At 42.0% G+C, this 17951-nt stretch overlaps 1 protein-coding gene across 1 annotated transcript; it reads left to right on the top strand.

Moving 5' to 3' along the window:
• Positions 1-6115: 6115 nt before the first annotated feature.
• Positions 6116-12089, top strand: SRSF3 (serine and arginine rich splicing factor 3). Its single transcript, XM_035123491.3, has 6 exons — positions 6116-6301; positions 7008-7215; positions 7915-8049; positions 10087-10125; positions 10916-11002; positions 11226-12089. Exons 2-6 carry the CDS (start codon positions 7010-7012, stop codon positions 11251-11253), a joined length of 495 nt encoding a protein of 164 aa, XP_034979382.1. The 5' UTR covers positions 6116-6301; positions 7008-7009; the 3' UTR covers positions 11254-12089.
• The last annotated feature ends 5862 nt before the right edge of the window (positions 12090-17951 follow it).

Here is a 17951-nt window from a genome sequence, read left to right as displayed (position 1 = left end):
TAACAATAGGTGTGAGCTGCGCATCATATTCTATGACTAAGATCTTTTCCTCCTTGTATAAATGAAAGATGTGCTTCTCCCAGAGATAATCAACCTTGGACAATAAAGTTTACTATTTGGCTAGTGATTAAGGCACCAGGACCTCCTGCTTTTGAAATATCTCTCATCCTGTCATTTTCATAGGATCGTAAAATCATGCTATGGAGGTTGGGATCAATAGCAAGGCTGAAGAATGTGAAACTCTTTATCACTGGGGGACTTATTCCAACCATTTTTTGCTGGATAACTTTTGATATAATTTCTGAATCAGCACCACATGTTTAAGGTAAGAATCAGCTTGATTTTTCTAGAAGGCAGCCGGAGAAGTGAAGAACTGAGCATATGAACAAGGCAAGGAGGAATCTTCCTCTTCTTGACATGTTATTGTCAGATTTTGAATTGGACCAGGATTTACAATTGCGCATGGTCACAATATGCCTTCAGTGTCTGGGCTCAGCCTGGAAATATGAAGTGGGATATTAATATATGTATACAACTAAAAATGGAGAAGCATAAATAAAACTTCCTGCTCAGTAGAAATTAAAGACATGCTTCACACAGCCCACCCCAAATTTAAGGTTGGTAATGTTTATCAGTCTTGGTTGAACCATGGTGGCCTCAAAGGCAAACAAATACTTAGGCTCCTCCCAGCAAAGTCTCCAGTGTCACCAACAGTAACTTGCAACCTGACTCAGGACATCACGGTGGTGCAACAGGATGGGGCCTTGCTATTATACATACAATACTTTCCTCAGATGCTGCATAAGCAGATGTCGCTTCCCATCCACAGATCAGAAATGTGTGGAGATGGGGCATAGCTAGAGTCAGAAGATGCAGGGCTGCGAGGGCTCACCTGAATACTATCCCAGCGGTGTTATCTCGGCAGGCCTGTTCTTCTTTCAGCTTTGATATAAGGCAGGAACCTGCTATTCTGAACATCAGAACCGATTACAGGTAGGTAGCCGTGTTGGTCTGATGTAGTCAAAACAAAAAAATTCCTTCCAGTAGCACCTTAGAGACCAACTAAGTTTGTCATAGGTATGAGCTTTCGTGTGCATACACCCTTCTTTCAGATACACTGAAACAGAAGTGTATCTGAAGAAGTGTGCATGCACACGAAAGCTCATACCTATGACAAACTTAGTTGGTCTCTAAGGTGCTACTGGAAGGATTTTATTTTATTTTATCAGTACTGATCTTACATATGTGCCTTTCAGCCTTGCACATAAAAAAAGAATTCTGTTGCCTTCATCTATCGTTTATTTGACACTCTCAGTTTTCCTTCTTTATAGTGGTTTGTCAAGTGCAGGGGCCCCCAAACTCGGCCCTCCAGATGTTTTGGGACTACAATTCCCATCATCCCTGACCATTGGTCCTGTTAGCTAGGGATGATGGGAGTTGTAGTCCCAAAAAACATGGAGGGCCAAGTTTGGGGGTGCCTGGTCTAGTTCCCCAAACCCCTCTTTCACCAAGAACTATTGGTGAGATCTTTATTCCTTGCCAAGGAAGTTCTGCATTCCTCCCATCACAGGGTTCTCTTCACAGATAAATAAATCACAGCTCTATTTTCCCTTGGTTCCTGTCCCCTTGCCCCAACCTCCACTCCACTGCCAGGTAAATGAGTCTGCTTCTTTTCCCAGTACAGTACCCTTTCAGAGCAAGTTCATGCTTCTGAAGCTTTTAGACCCACGTCAGTCTCTTCTCTATGGTAAAGGTGAGTTTCTCTGGGTGTATCTGAGGCCTGTCCCTCCTCTGCTGGCTGCTTCCTGCCTCTATAGTCCAGTGGTGAAGGCAACAGCATATGCATCGCACAGCCACCTGCAGCTGGGGCAAGTTCACTTCCATTTTGGCCAGTCAGCAGAGAGTGGACACCATCAACAGCCACTTGCAGTATTGCCTCTCAGATTTGGATTTCCAAGGCACCTTTCAAGAATTACGGCACAAATAAAATAAGACAATAGAAATGCAGAGCAAATAATATAATACCAGCAGCTAAGCAAGCCTGAACAGAGCCAGTACCTCACAACCTGGACTTCTGCTGACACAACAGGATTTCCTCTGTGCCTGCCCACTGCCCATCTACTCAAATGATTCCCAAAGTGTCCAACACAGATTCTGGGAGTGTGCAGGAGCTGAAAGGTGAGGGTGAGAGGGCAGGAATGCATGAGTGAAAGCCCATTTTGCTAGCACATGGACACCACTGAATGTCATATATCTTTTCTATGCAGTCATATTGGTATAGCTGTTTGTGCCTCATTGCAGCTACAGTTAAATGTAGGATTGTTTTCATGATGTCAATAACAAAAAGTAGTAGCAATGTACAGACCTAACTGGTTCTGCCTTGTACCATCTGCGGCTAGAATTGTTTATTTTGAGTCATTGTGTTCATCAGCTAATCACTACAGGCTTCTAGCTTTGTAACAACTCTGTTCCTGGCGTAAGAGCCATTTATTGAAAAGGTCAAAACTTGTAACCAATTAAAGATTTAAATAGAGGTTGCTAAATTGGTTGCTAAAATCTTGTGATCTCTTTTTAGTTTCCAGGACACCCAAAAAGTTAACATAAATGATGTTTCTGTCACAGCAGCGCTTCCTAGTTACGTGTTTCCAGGCTAATAAGCACTAGCCATAGCCAAGTCTAAAACATCTGATCTTTATGTAATTGAGGGGCAACTACCATTATCATAAGAACTATGATTCCATTTGTCTGAGCAAGTGAATGTCAGCCAGAGAAATTGAAAGATGCTCATTGAATGACAACTTAAAGCATTCTATCATAGACAAAGTGTGCTGCCATGGCTACTCAATTCCACTACCCTTGGGAAGTTGCATCATAGGAAATATTTCAGCAGCTCTACTTTTAGAGAATGGGTGTTGCATCCAGCAGCATTTTTAACTCCCACAGTTATGGAAGCTTCAAACTGTGCTGGCCTTCACTGAACAATAGTTACCAGATAGTTACAAGCTGGCTTCCAGTACTGAGTTCAAGAATATCCCAGGATTGGATAAAAGTGTCTAATGAAGTGGATCATATTGCAGAACAAAAAATCCATTCTAAATCCTAAACCTGCCCTCCATTTTTCTATTTGAAGACTCCATAAAGATGTGATTATATTAAGTGTGGCTAAATTCACCACAGAAAAGCTGTGGAGGATTTTGAAAGCAAACTTGAAGTTTGACCGGCGGCAGCAGCTCTGGAACTTGTGTGGCTTTGATGGAGAAACTGGCCCATTATGTGTTGGCATATCAAAATAATTAGAGAATTTCTATGCTATGCAAGTCAACTTTATTAAATAGTTACCAAAGGACATGAGTTCTAGTTACAGGTAGGTAGCCATGCTGGTCTAACATAGTCAAAAAAAAATAAAAAAAATCCTTCCAGTAGCACCTTAGAGACCAACTAACTTTGTCATTGGTACGAAAGCTCATACCAATGACAAACTTAGTTGGTCTCTAACAGGCACCCCCAAACTTCGGCCCTCCAGATGTTTTGGACTACAATTCCCCTCATCCCTGACCACTGGTCCTGTTAGCTAGGGATCATGGGACTTGTAGGCCAAAACATCTGGAGGGCCACAGTTTGGGGATGCCTGGTCTCTAAGGTGCTACTGGAAGGAATTTTTTATTTTTTATTTTGTTTCAAAGAACATGAGCTTTGGCTTCTGGCAATGTAAGGGAACTTGTAGCAGGATATTGTGGTTTGATATAATATACGTAATCAATGTTTTCTTATTTTTGAAATTGTATGTATCTCTAAATTGTTGATGCTTTTCTTTCAAATAAATAAAATGCCTCCCTTTCTCTGCCAAAATGTTTTGCATTTGATGTACATTTCAATGACCAGGTGCTTACCCAAGTTTCAGTTTCCTTGGAATGAGGAACAGCAGAGACTATGGTGTCTTTAGGATCAATGGTTTATTTACACATACAGTATACACCACCTGAGCTTGAGACAGAAATCAGGCATAGCTCTGTCTTCCAGCTTCTAGCTTACACCACAACTCTCAATTCTTGCTTTTGTCTTTCTAACTACCAGTGAGTCGAGTGGGGACCAACCCACTATTTGTTATCTGGCACAGAACCACTTCCTTTGTTACCTAATGGCACATACTTAGAGGGCCATTACCTCACCAGGAAGCTAACCTGGCTATTCCAGGAATTAGAAGGAAGGTCAGGCATACAACCTACCCCACCTAACTCATAAAATTATATTAAGAGCACATGACATGTCCAGCTTTTTACATACCATTCATGCGGGGGGCGGGGACGGGGGGAACTAGTTGCCTCCATATCCATGATATCTTTATAGGCCTTGTGGCCTCCTGGGGTTTTAACCTAGAATAACTTCAGACCACTCTACAACATAAAGCAGTCCTGTGTGGGTGACTAAATAGCAGAGGAGCTATGGATTATTCAGATAGAAAACTCTGGGGAAACAGGTAAGAAACCGGCTTTTATCTCCAGAAAAGCAAACAGGTTTCTTTGCTTGCCACTAGGTGGCAGACCGATAGGGTCACACATACGATGCAATCTTCCAAATGTAAGGATTCACAAAAGTGTACTTTTAGAAGTATAAGTCCCAAAGAGGAGGAAGGAGAGGTCACACAACAGAGCACTCAAATGAAAAGAGGATATTTCTTTCACCACATGGCAATAAGCCTGCAGAAAGGACCCTGTTTAAGATGCTCAGGGAATATTTTTTTCTTTCTGCCAAGCAACCGAGAGGGATTAGGAGGACACATGAAAAGGGGAACCACAGCTACGGTACACACTATCACAAATTGCTAGGACTATCCCATAATGGTGCCATACACAGGACTCAGGGTTGGGAAGCAGGTGATGGGATTTTGACCCGCACTAAGGAAAAATGGCCTCACTCATCTTTTGCATACCTGGCCAAAAACTGTCAGATTACAGGGGTGCCAACTTGAATAAAATATTTGGGGACCTAGGTAAGCCCTTCCCCACATAATCACATGATGGGGCACACCCACACTATTTGAATGGCAACGGCCATCAACTTTGTTTAGGGTGGTGCCCCCCGAAATATTCTCTGGGGGGGGGGCAAAGGGACCTCGGCCCCTAGGAGTTGGCAAGTAGCATCCCAAAACACTTTGCTCTCATCACCTCTCTGCACAACTTGCCAGCCAACGGTCTGCCTCATCTGTCACAGCAGGGGCAATAACCATCCCACACTTGCCTTTAGAGGCCTGCATCCCATCTAACCGAACACAGAATGGAGGTACCACTCTCTCTGACAGCATCAGATTCCTTGTCCTTCCTATTCCGAGGCCAGCTGAAGCCAGATCAGGTGTGGGAACGGGGGTCCCTATCTACCAACCCCTCTAGGAACAAAGTCACAGCACAGTTGGCAAAATTATAGCCCCTTTCGTACAGCACCTGGGATGGGCAACATTCCTCTGCAAAGGGAAAACATAGCTCTTCGGAAACAAGCCCCACTTTGTAAATCGTTAGGAGAAAAGAATCAGAACTGCGGCCGCCTTAAATTCCCTTTTAAGGATTAATGGCGATGTGGGTCCCCGTCCCCCCAATCCAGTGCGGGTTCAGGCTAAAGCTGAAGCGAGAAATGCCGCGCCTCTAAAAGAGGGAAACCCTTTGAGCTCATCCGGGAAATTTGAAAAGCGGTTGCATCGAAGTGGACATAGAGCAGTTGAGCGAAACCCCACCGGCTTTTAGGAAAATACCGGGACACCTCCTGCCCCACACGTTTCCACCATAAGCCCGGCCTCTTCCTAAGCCTCCGTAAGGCACTGTCCGCCGCGCCCCATCCATTCTTGTCCCCCCCCCCCGCGCCCCACCTATTCTCTGGTTGCCACGGTGACACTGGCCCGGCCTACTGGGCAATAGGAGCAAGGCACTACTAAGCGAACAAGAAGCGTCAGGAAGGATCTGCTCCTTGAGGCGGAGCAGTCTCTCTGAGAAAGGGGGTAGGGTGCAAAGAACCGTCGATCACCGGAGAAGCGACGTGTGATTGGTGAGAATCCAGATCACGTGCTAGATGGGCAGGACGTATATAAACTCGGGGTGTGTAGCCGCCTTCCGCCATTTTGTCCAGTGCGACGAAGTGGGAGCGGCGGCGGAATCGAGTCTTGGCGGGAAAACGGGCGACGCAGCGATCAAGCTTGGTTGCTGAGGGGCGAGAAGCGAGGAAGACGGCGGAGGCGACCGGACAAAAAATATATATCATAAAACCGTGTAGCGGTTACTCGCGAGAGTCCGTCACACTCCTGGCCCGGCAGCCGGTGAGGGAGGGGCTTGGTCGGGATGGAAGGCCTCGCGGTTGCGGCAGCGGACAAAGAGCCGCCGCCATTTTGTGTGGTTGAATTAACGTCAGGTCTCCCGCCGGGATGTTGGTCCCGGGGAGGAGATGAAAAGGGAGGCGGACTGCTTGAGTGTGAGGGGCGGCGTGGTGGGTTTTATATGCGCAGGCTCGAGTCGAATTGAGGGAGAATTGTGAGGACCGGAGGCCGCCGTTATGGGCGGGAAACCGCTCAGTAGTAGGCGCGCCAGTTACCCAAGGCGTAAGAAGCCCCTTTCGTCTCCTCGTGAGCGAGCCTGAGGCCCAGTTCAAATCACCACAGGATCCCTTGAAAGAGGCCTGCTTTGGGGATCTGAACACAACACGCCCTTCCAAGACGAGTTGTCAACCCCTGGACGCCCTCAAATGGGGGAAAGGATCGACAACTCCTTTCTTATATCGCGATCTCTTAATTTTGACTTCACTCATGTGTTTCAAGGGCATGGAGTATGGGTCTTCAACATAAGATTATTAGTACTTTGGAACAATGGATTATATTTCTAAGTTCCGCGTTGTAAGTCAAGTCATCCGCACTGTATTTTCAAAATCGTGAGCCTGTTATAAATATCTTTTTATCCAAAAGGTTCCCTCACTATTTAATAAATATTATGAGCAGAAGGCAAACCAGTTTTTCTTTGCATATTTTTCAGAGATGCATCGTGATTCGTGTCCACTGGACTGCAAGGTTTATGTAGGTAACCTTGGGAACAATGGCAACAAAACTGAATTGGAACGAGCTTTTGGCTACTATGGACCACTACGCAGTGTGTGGGTTGCTAGGAATCCCCCTGGTTTTGCTTTTGTTGAATTTGAAGACCCACGTGATGCTGCTGATGCAGTCAGAGAACTAGATGGGAGGTAAAGATTCACTTACATTTGGGTTGAGCTTGTGTGTATACTCTGATCTATTAATGTAATATGCTGCTTTGATTGAAAAGAAATTGTCATTAGATTTATTATTTTCTTGGTCACAAATAGCCTGGCTTCTGTACCTGGAGATCTAAGAGAAATAGAACTGATTTTCTGTTGGGGGCTGGGGAGTAATTCATACTAACAGTCTGTTAGATTTGTGTGAAATGTAAACCATTTGATTGTGCAAGAAAAGTTTATTTTGAGTACAGTTTAAACATGTTGCATATTATTCCTGAGCTGCTAGATTTTGCACAGCTACACGTTTTGGAAACTGGTTGTGAGCTCTTGCGATTCTGAGTGCCCTGTTTCAAACATTTAATTATTATTTTTTAAATGGAAATACGCTCAACATTGCAGGCTCTTAATGGTTGATTTAAAAACATTTTTATTTTGACATCTATAAGAAGCCTGTAGCTGAATATGCGTTCTATATGATCAAAACAATTTTAAGTGCTGGCTACTTCTTAGGAGTGAAATACTGGTCCCCAGTCTAATTTTCAGTTAAGCAAAACAAAGTTAGACTGATTTTGTATGGTTTTTGTGTTGAAGAATAAATAACTAGGGAAATACAGGGGTACTAGTTGAAGTGTCTGGCTTAGTTTAATTGGGCTGTTAGATATAACGACTCTTCCCTTTTTCTCTTAGAACACTTTGTGGGTGTCGTGTCAGGGTGGAACTCTCCAATGGTGAAAAACGTAGTCGGAACCGTGGACCCCCTCCCTCATGGGGTAGACGTCCTCGAGATGACTATCGCAGGAGAAGCCCTCCACCTCGCCGCAGGTATTTAGGAGCAAAGAACTTGTATAGTAATGTTGGCAGTATTACCATTTGGCATAATAGACTTTTTTATAAAAACTTGTTTGTCTATACCTAGCCAGACACAGAATTTTAAAGCATTGAACATGTGTGTGTTAGAGGGATACATTGTGTTGAACACTGACTTTTATCCTTAGGTGTCTATACCAGTTGATAGTGCCCTCTAACACGGATTATCATCTTTCCTTCTGAAGTCTGTTCATCTTCTAGTCACTTTCTTTTTCTTCCCAGTACTCCAACTTGGTTTTTTTTTCTTTCTTTTCTTTACACCATTGTTGTAAACATTGCATACAACAGCTTGGCTTTTTCACCCACTCGAGATTTTTCCACTTTAGCACAATGATGCCAGGCAGGCAACTGTTTTTAAAATGCTGAAGCAATGAACAGTTGCTTAGCTAAATCTGACAATAGTAAATCTATTGAAGTATAACCAACTTTTGAGTTATGCAGGAATAAATTTCAAAATAAAGCAGGTTTTTACAAGTAATGCATTCTCTGACCCTGACAGATTGGTTGGGTGTTTATTAGTCATACTTAAGGTCTTTATTTCTGCAATGGCTGATTTTAGCCTGTTTCAGGTAAATAAAGTCCATACAAGATAAGAGAGTGAAATCTGTTCCCTTTCACTGTAGAACACAATAGGAGTATTTGTTAGCTAATAGATGGTTGTACTGATGGCTTGTTTTTCATTTTTTTATGCTTTTTTTGGTCCATCTATTAATAAAAATGAACCCGTTACAGAGTCACCATCATGTCTCTTCTCACCACCCTCTGAGTCTGCATTAGCCAGTCAACTAGCCCTTTCAGCGTCATGTGACCAGCGCGCCCCATTCAGCTTGGCTGGTGTCGTTTCACATGACCCAGGCATGGCCAGTCGTCAGGTTGCACCGCCCTTTGGTTCCCGAGCATGCTGTTTTCTCTCAGCCTTCTCTCCAACCTTAACCAAATCGGCAGCAGCCACCTCGACCGCCCACACATTCCCGGCCAATCAGCTCAGCTGTTTATTTACCAAATGTCTTCACAACAACTACAGCAGCAGCCTTCGGCTAACAAAAAAGCAGGAAAAATCCACAACACCCCCTTCGCCAACCAACTAAATACAACGCAACATCTGGCAAAACCTTTTCAGCAAATTCTTCTTGGCAGTCAGTCCGGCAGCCTCACCTCACCATTTCTAGCTTGTTGAAACCAAAAACTAGTAAGTTTTTCCTGCTTATACAGTTTACTGCTGGTAAAAATAAGGAGTAAGCGGCTTATAAGTAATTACTTTTTCTCAATCAAAGGCTGGCTGTGCATAATTTCGTGGTAACATACATATGTTGCTTGAATAAAACTTTTAAGGGTGTTAAGGAAACTTAATATAAGAAACTAAACTGCAGTATATTTGCATGCGAGATGGCAAACTACATTTAATTGCTAACTTAGTTCTTCCTTGCAAAGATCTGCCAACTCCTTTCACCTTTAAACTGTTTTACTAACAGTTTTCGGAACTTAAAACAATTACTTTTGGGATAAACTGGGCAAACTAAGGTTCTTTAGACTAAACACACTATGACAGTTTTAATTTTTACATTCACAAATATGCAGTTCTAATGGTGTTTAATGGCTTTGTCACAGTGTGCATTAGTCTTTCACTTGGTACCTTGTGTCCTGTTGCGGACTTTTACCTTGCATGGGTTCCAAAATACTGGTTTATACCAATTTTGGGACTACTTGTGGGACATGAGTATAGTGTTCTAGGCAGTGGATTTAGTTCAGATGGAAGTGCTGCATTGGACAGGTTTGCTTATGACATGGTGTTAGTTAAAGCAAACTCATGGTTGGAAGCGTGCTGATCACACTGAGTTTTTAATGCCTGAATCTTTCCATTTTTCTGGACGATGAGTGCCATGTTATTTGGCACGCTCACTGGGCCCAACAGTGACTTGACAAGTTGGGAATTGCCTCGCCCCACTAATGTTGAATTGATGAAAATACTCACTTTTCTATTTTTGATTGTAGATCTCCACGAAGGAGAAGCTTCTCCCGTAGCCGCAGCAGGTAAACTATTGGTGCTGCTTTTGGGTTGTCTGGATCATGAGTAGGCAAACTGAGGCCAGGGGGCTGGATCCGGCCCAATTGCAGTCTAAATTGTCCTGTAGATGGTCAAGAATCAGCGTGTTTTTACATGAGTAGAATGTGTCCTTTTATTTAAAATGCACCTCTGGGTTATTTGGGGGGCATAGGAATTGCTTCATCCCCCCCCAAAAAAGTATAGTCCAGCCCCCCACAAGGTCTGAGGGACAGTGGACCCGGCCCCCTGCTGAAAAAGTTTGCTGACCCCTGGTCTAGATAGTGCTTATAGAATAAGGGACTCCCCACCCCCTTAAACAGGTGGGACATTTCATAGCCCAAAGGACAGTTTCAATTATGTACTTGAAGTGCCATAAATCTCCGACTTCTTTGAAAGTGTACTTGGCTAGGACAGTTGTCAGTGTGCTGTGTTAAAATGCATGCCAAATGTGTTTATTAAAAGTATGGTTTGAATTCAGCTTTAAACAATTTTAAAAGTTTTTTCTGGCATCAAATGCTATGATAAACTAAGATACATTTTGTTTTGAATCCAGTATCAATGATGAATTACATATTCTAAAAAGTGCTTCATAAACTAAGACTTTCAAGCATGTTTACAAGCACTGTACTAGTTAATGCACTGGTACCATGTAGTACTCAAATAGAAAGTAAAAGCTACAAGAAAAAGGTTATTCAAGGAGAGAGATTTGAGTATGCTGTTTTTCAAGAATTGCATGAAAAATATATTCTCTTGAAATCCTGATTGTTCCTTTTATAGGTCCCTTTCTAGAGATAGAAGGAGAGAGAGATCACTGTCAAGGGAGAGAAATCACAAGCCTTCCCGTTCATTTTCCAGATCTCGTAGGTAAGAACCCTTCCGTAACCTTAATGTTTGAATACAGACATTTAATTCTGTAGCATATTTACTAGAGAAATGTCATTTTCACTAGTGCACTAATTAAAAGCCTTATAATATGTGTATTTGTCTAGTTGAAATTTCAGATGTATGAACTCAAGGCAGTGTTTAAATAATGATACTGAACTACTTCCATTGTTTGACTGAGAATCTCGATGTATATTCTATCTAGCCGTTCCAGGTCAAATGACAGGAAATAGAACTTCAGGAACAGCAGTGTACAGGAAGTCCTATTAGATCTGAAGAAAGGAGTATGTGAAAGGAGTATGTACAGAACATTGTTTTCTTTTAAGACTTCATAAGCTTGGTGCATTTTTAAAATGTTTTAGCTGTCAAATTTTGTTTTTCTTGTCTCTTGTAACAGGTGACAAATGTAACAGTTGTGAATCTGTATATGGTTCTGAGCAGGTCATATGAATTGTAATAACTTGTTGCTTTACAGTGTACCCTTAAGCATAACTTTGATTTGCATTAATGTTTAGCTAATAACCTTGCATAGACTTGCCAAATAAAACCTCAAAAGCCATGCAAGTGGCAAATGTTCTTCATATAAATAATTGTGTTCTGGAATATCTGCAGGATCTAAACTTGAAAGGAAGTACACGACACACATGACCTTTTAATCCTGAGCATTTGCTACAATCACAAATGGGCAATCTATGCAGGGTGAGAGCAGGGTTAATGGACAGGATAAAACCAATAGTAAGCAAAAGGGTTATGAAAGCCTTGTAGGAGCTATATGTTTTTGATACTGTTTTAAAAGTTCTGATTTATACCAGTTTAGTCAGAACTACCTTCTACCATGTAAAAGTGTAGATTAAGTTTTGTATCTTTGTGTGGATCAGTACTTGCTGCTGAAATATGAACTGCCTAATCTGTTCATTATAGAGCAGACCAAAAGAACAGATGACTAGCTTAAAGGATTTGGGTGCATAAGGGTACATTGTAGATGCGAAATTTTCTTATTGTGCATAAGTTGTCATGTCACTGTAAACTCTTTGAGATCTTTGGATTAAAATTTTGGTTACAAATCGTTCTAAGTATTTAACTTTCGTATTTTGACATACTTTCATGCAAATATAACATTCAGATGGACTTGTGTACAGTTTAATTCAAATCTGTTATTGTGAACAATTTGAAGCCATAATCAAATTTCACTGTGTTAATGTTTGGATAAAGAGCTATTCAGAGAACGCTCATACATAAGTAACAGACCACACATAGCTCCTTTTAAGATACCTCTTCAAATACCTAGAGGCAATGGTCTCGGTCATCATCTATATGCTAAAAGATGGCTACTTACTACAACACATTCACAACAAGTTACAATAATGATTGACTTAGCATGCTACACTCCAATGAGCATTCATTTTAGTAATGAAGCACTCAAACTTGTATACCAAAAGTGAACTTGCTATGCAGGGATTCAAGTTAAGCATAAAAATTAAGCTTTGTAATGCCGACAAAGCTTTAAATGCTCTGCATTAAAACAAATGTTGCATGCAACGTTTATCCATTGGTCTTGTGCCCAGAAAATAATTGGTCTTGTGAATTTTAGATTAAATCCATACTACTTGAAAACATTTGGTTTAATTTCATTATCTAGCCTTTTAACGAAAATTACATGGTCATCCATACCTTTTAGATATTTCTGGCTTGCCTTACTCTTACATATGTGGAGGAGACAATGATGTTAACTTCATAATGATGTGATTTATTACAAGCAATGTGCTTAAACAGAAAACCCATTATAAAAAGCTTTACTGGTGATTAGGTACATAGGCTGGCACTTTAAACCTCCTTTTAGGTGTAACGTGAGGTGGAATGCATTTAGTGGGAATAATTTTTTTTGAAAATTAAATTGCTATATTGGACATCTAAAAATGGTGAGTTTTGATACTGAGTTAATACTGTGAGTAGGAAGCTAATGACATGGTTTTTAAGGTTATTTGATTTTTTTTAGCTGTGATTGCAAAGTAATATATGCATATTCAAAAAATTGACAGACCTGTAGGCACAACTTGAATATTGCTATCTGAAGTTCTAGCTTCAGGGTGAATTGATTATTGAGTTCATCCACAAATGCACTAAAACCTTTAGCCAGTAAGGGGACCAATTTCTGGTCATCTGACAGAATGCAGGCAGAATCTGCATAATTAGGTAGCCTGTTTCTCTTGACATTGGTCAAATTACATTTTCTTTGTAGATAGGTTTCCAGAACAGTTAATGGTTTTTGTTAGAGAGAACAAGGTAGTACTGTAAAGTTTAAATGGCAAAATCTGAGATCTCAAATTCACTAATTCATCAGAGAAATAACCTTGGTGTGTAAATATGGAGGGTTGTATTCAGTGCAGAACTAAGGATATACACTTGAGAATGGAACTCTTCCCTCACCAGTACCCCATGAGTCTCTACTGAGGTTCTTCCAACACGGGGGTGGGAGGTGGATTTGGGGAGGATATGTGGTTGCAGGTAAGAGTCGTGTTACACAAGCAGGAACCTATAAGCTGACTGGACACTCAACAGAGCTTCCAGTGCTGTTTCCCTTGGTTCCCTTCATGCTTGATAATCATTGATTCACTACAATCAAGAGCAAGAAGACCATAAACCATGTGACTGGATGAATATTGACTGAACAAACGACCATCTGCACTTTACTGCATCTGTACTGCACTTTACAACTCAAGCCTCCAATGGCGGTTGAGATTCTGGTGGCAAACATTCCAAATGATCACAGAACAAAGTGTCAACAATATCACACTTTTTGTGAGAATGGGATTAAAATGTCATACTGTGGGAAGGAAGAATCACTGGGAAGGAGATAATAGTAGGTTGCAATGAAGATAAGAAATCCTAGAGGGCAGTGTAAGTAGATTCAGGAATTTGTGTGAAGGGGAGATAGGCCTTAAGAAAAAGGCTTTTGAGTTTCTAAGGCTCTAGTTCCTAAGAAGTCCTGGACCTTGCATGGAACAATTCTGCTTCCTGTGGCTTCTGATAAACCACAGTGGAGTTACATTCTTTTATATGCTACATGCTAATTGAACCTAGTCAACTAATTCTTTGTGGCCTAGTATCAAATCGGTAAAGGTAAAGGGGCCCCTGACCATCAGGTCCAGTCATGTCCGACTCTGGGGTTGCGGCGCTCAGCTTGCTCTATAGGCCGAGGGAGCCGGCGTTTGTCCGCAGACAGCTTCCGGGTCATATGGCCAGCATGACAAAGCTGCTTCTGGCAATCCAGAGCAGCGCACGGAAATGCCGTTTACCTTCCCGCCAGAGCGGTCCCTATTTATCTACTTGCACTTAGATGTGCTTTTGAACTGCTAGGTGGACAGGAACTGGGACCATAACACTAATATATTTAATTAGATCAGCTTTTGTTGGGTATGCATTTACACACTTTCAATACCAGAATCTTTCATCAGATTGCCAGGAAAGACAATAAGCACATGTGAACTATATGCAATATTAAAATCTGTTAAATAAAAGCATGACTTAATGTATTTGTTTTCAGTGTTAATATTTTGGTAAGATAAGGATACAGTATAAGCTTGTTTATAGTTGTGCGGGATACACTTGGCATTGGATGTGGGAAACCTATGTAAGTGTCCCTTGCCTTCTACCTAGAAGAATCCCAAGAAATTTTGGAGTTGCTTGCTTGTGCTTGTGGTTTGAATATGAAAAAACAGGCATTTCTTCTGCCTTATCCATGTCTTCAGTACAAGTGAAACAAGATAACAACTCCTTTTCCTCTAGATACATTGTAGAGGAATCAAGGAAAAAATGAGATTTGGCTAGCAAGCTAAAGTGATAATTTGTGGAACCCAGTCAGCTCTCATGTAGGGGTGGAGTGGCACAGTGTATTTTACCCAGGACCGGCTCTAGGTAGACCCCCGGTGGCGCGGCGAGCCAGGGCGCCGCACGGCAAAGCCGCGTGGAAACCATGCTGCGCCCTGCAGGGGCGCCGGAGCAATCTCCGCCCCTCAGCGCCAGGGCGGCCGAACTGCTCGAGACTGCCCTGATTTTACCCACAGCATAAAAAGCAGTCTCCTGTTACAAACAGGATACTTTCTATGCTGAATGCAGTCTGAAGTGGACAGTTGTTAGCAGGATACTTTTTTTTTTAACTACTGGTAGCTGTGCTTTAGTGCTGAATAGAGAAGGAATACTCCCAAGATTGAATGAATGAATGGATTTATTATGGTCGCAGACCAGAAATCTCCCAAGATTAAGCCCCTTGTGACAAGAAGAAATGATTCATCTATGACAGAGGTGAGTCAAATATGTTGAGAAACCTCTTTTAAGGCCATCTAGTGATGTCCTTTTAAGAATTTTTATCTCCTTATCCAGGCACTGCTGGAGGCACTCGGCAAATGAAATTGCATGTCTGCCTAGTTACTGCAACTTTGCTGTTGGGACCCAGGGGTGAGCAAACTTTTTCAGCAGGGGGCCGGTCCACTGTCCCTCAGACCTTGTGCGGGGGCCGGACTATATTTTGAAAAAAAATATGAACAAATTCCTATGCCCCACAAATAACCCAGAGATGCATTTTAAATAAAAGGACACATTCTGCTCATGTAAAAACACCAGGCAGGCCCCACAAATAACCCAGAAATGCATTTTAAATAAAAGGACACATTCTACTCATGTAAAAACATGCTGATTCCTGGACCGCCCGGGGGCCGGATTTAGAAAGCAATTGGGCCGCATCTGGCCCCCGGGCCTTAGTTTGGGGACCCTGTTCTAATGCAATATAATATAGTAGCTGCCATCATCTTAGATACAGTAACAGACAATTGTTAGGAGTAGTTGCTTGAGGCATCCAGTTGTAATGCTAACAGCTGCTAGTTTTAACTAACCTCAAATATTAACACATTCTTCATAATTTTGACAAAAGAACTCTTTATCTGTGGTGGTGTTGCTACTCCAAAATCATTTGGGCTTAAACACTTCCCACACATATTCTAGCAAGGTAATGGTCATATTTATGACTGCAAAAGAAAGTTAAGAGTCCTGGCATTCTGAACTGGAACACCTGGCTGTCATTGGAGATGGGAGATGGCCGTCTGAGGAGCATCGCAGGTGCCTGGACAAAACTGGAAGTGATACTCCACCCACATCTTCACAGCTCCCTGTTGAGTTATTTAAGAAACGTATGGTATATCCTGATTTTCACTTATTTCAAAGCACCTAGGAGCACTCCTAGAAGCCTGAAAACTGCAGTTGCTGACTTAAAAAGACAAAATCTTGGTGAGCACCTTGTTTCATTTAAATAGGGTATATGGGATATGGATAGTTGCAAGTTAATTTTTGGTTTAATTCATTACGATTAAAACACCTTCAAAAGGCATCGAGTCTGTGTGCTATATTCATACTACCTGCTCCTTGAAATCCTTAACATGGCATGAAATCATGGGAGAGAGGCTGACATGCCTGTTTATATTTGGTGGGGGTGGGGTGCAAGATTATGAACTTGAATGGCAGTTCAACATTGAACTTGAACGGCGGTTCTACCTTGCACATAGCATTGGTGCAGGGCTTTGTGGCAAATTAAAATGGCAGTGAAGATTGCTTTTTTAATTACTGTGGGGATTTACAACGATGATTGGCTTCCAGAAACAGCTGTTTGGAATAGTGCCCGCTTTAACCAGGCATCAATATAGTAGTGGACCCTGTTGGGTCCCTCGTAGGTGCTGAAAGATGTTGCGTGTCTCGGACAGCCATTCAGTTACTGTTCACTCGCTTGCAGATCTATTAATGTGCCACAGTTCCTAATTTAGACACGAAATTTCCTTTCTGCCACCTGGGGAGTCTGGGTGCATCATAGGAAGCAGACAGCATAGTTTTTCCATTAACTTCAGACTAAAGACAATCTAAAACAGCTACATTCTTACATATAAGCTTTGCTGCTGACACTGCCTTAGGCATAACATGATCCTGGAAGTTAGAGTTAACAGAGAAGGAAAATTGCAGGCTTGTTCTGGTCACGTAAGACACATCTGTGGTAGTTTCTTCATGTTTGTGGTGATCAGCAAACAACAGCTGGGATTAAATGCCTCTATGTAACCTGGTCTCCTAGGAACAGCTGCAACTAACCAATGCAGACACATATTTATAAAATAAATATACCTCTGATAGGTAGTCAGGTTGGTCCGTTTATGGAAAATGTCCAGCATCCCCTAGGCATAGTCAGCTGCAGTACTCCAGTTTGCTAATTTCACCACCTCTAAATCCTTCATTCATAAGTGAGAGAGGAATTCCCAAGAACTGGGTGTTATTTTTCCTTTAGAGATGGTGCAATTACCTGTTAAATCTCCAATTATCACTGGGCAAATTCAGCCTGTTTTACCGTTTCCTGCACTTGGTTAAAGCATGTAGTGCAAAGAGCTATAGCACACATGGGATAATTCCTTGGGATATACATTCAGATTAAAACAAAACAAAACACAGTGAAGAATTTGGGTACTATTTAAAAAAACAAAACACATTGCTCCCAAAGTAACCGGCTCTAGACAGAACTCTTAAAGGGGAAGGATCACCCATGATATTCAATAGCAGATACCTGGATAGGCAGAAAGGATGACATCATCTCAGTTTTTATCCAAATACTCAGAGGAGGGGCAAGAGTATCTTTTAATTTGATCTACCCATTGTAGGTACAATGGGCCATCTTTGAACGCTTTGGGGCATGGCGTTCCACATGGGCAGGGAACTTTGGGCCCTCCAGATGTTGAACTGTAACTCCCATCATCCTTGCTGGGACTGGTGGAAGCTGGAGTCTGGCAACATCTGGAGAGAGACAGGTTCCCCACCAAGGAAGCTGAGCCATTAATACTTTACAACAACCCAAGAAGGTACAAAAATAAGAGGTGTGAACTCGGAGAGATTTCTTATTTACATT

This window comes from Zootoca vivipara, chromosome 7 (assembly GCF_965207765.1).
Source record: "Zootoca vivipara chromosome 7, rZooViv2.hap1.1, whole genome shotgun sequence".
Lineage (NCBI taxonomy): Eukaryota > Metazoa > Chordata > Lepidosauria > Squamata > Lacertidae > Zootoca > Zootoca vivipara.
This window is presented reverse-complemented; position numbering and strand designations above follow the sequence as displayed.

Coding starts and splice junctions, on each gene's coding strand:
- SRSF3 (XM_035123491.3), top strand. CDS start 7,010: ATGCATCGTGATTCGTGTCCACTGGACTGCAAGGTTTATGTAGGTAAC. Junction 7,216..7,914: donor GTCAGAGAACTAGATGGGAG/GTAAAGATTCAC, acceptor TTTTTCTCTTAG/AACACTTTGTGGGTGTCGTG. Junction 8,050..10,086: donor AGCCCTCCACCTCGCCGCAG/GTATTTAGGAGC, acceptor TTTTGATTGTAG/ATCTCCACGAAGGAGAAGCT.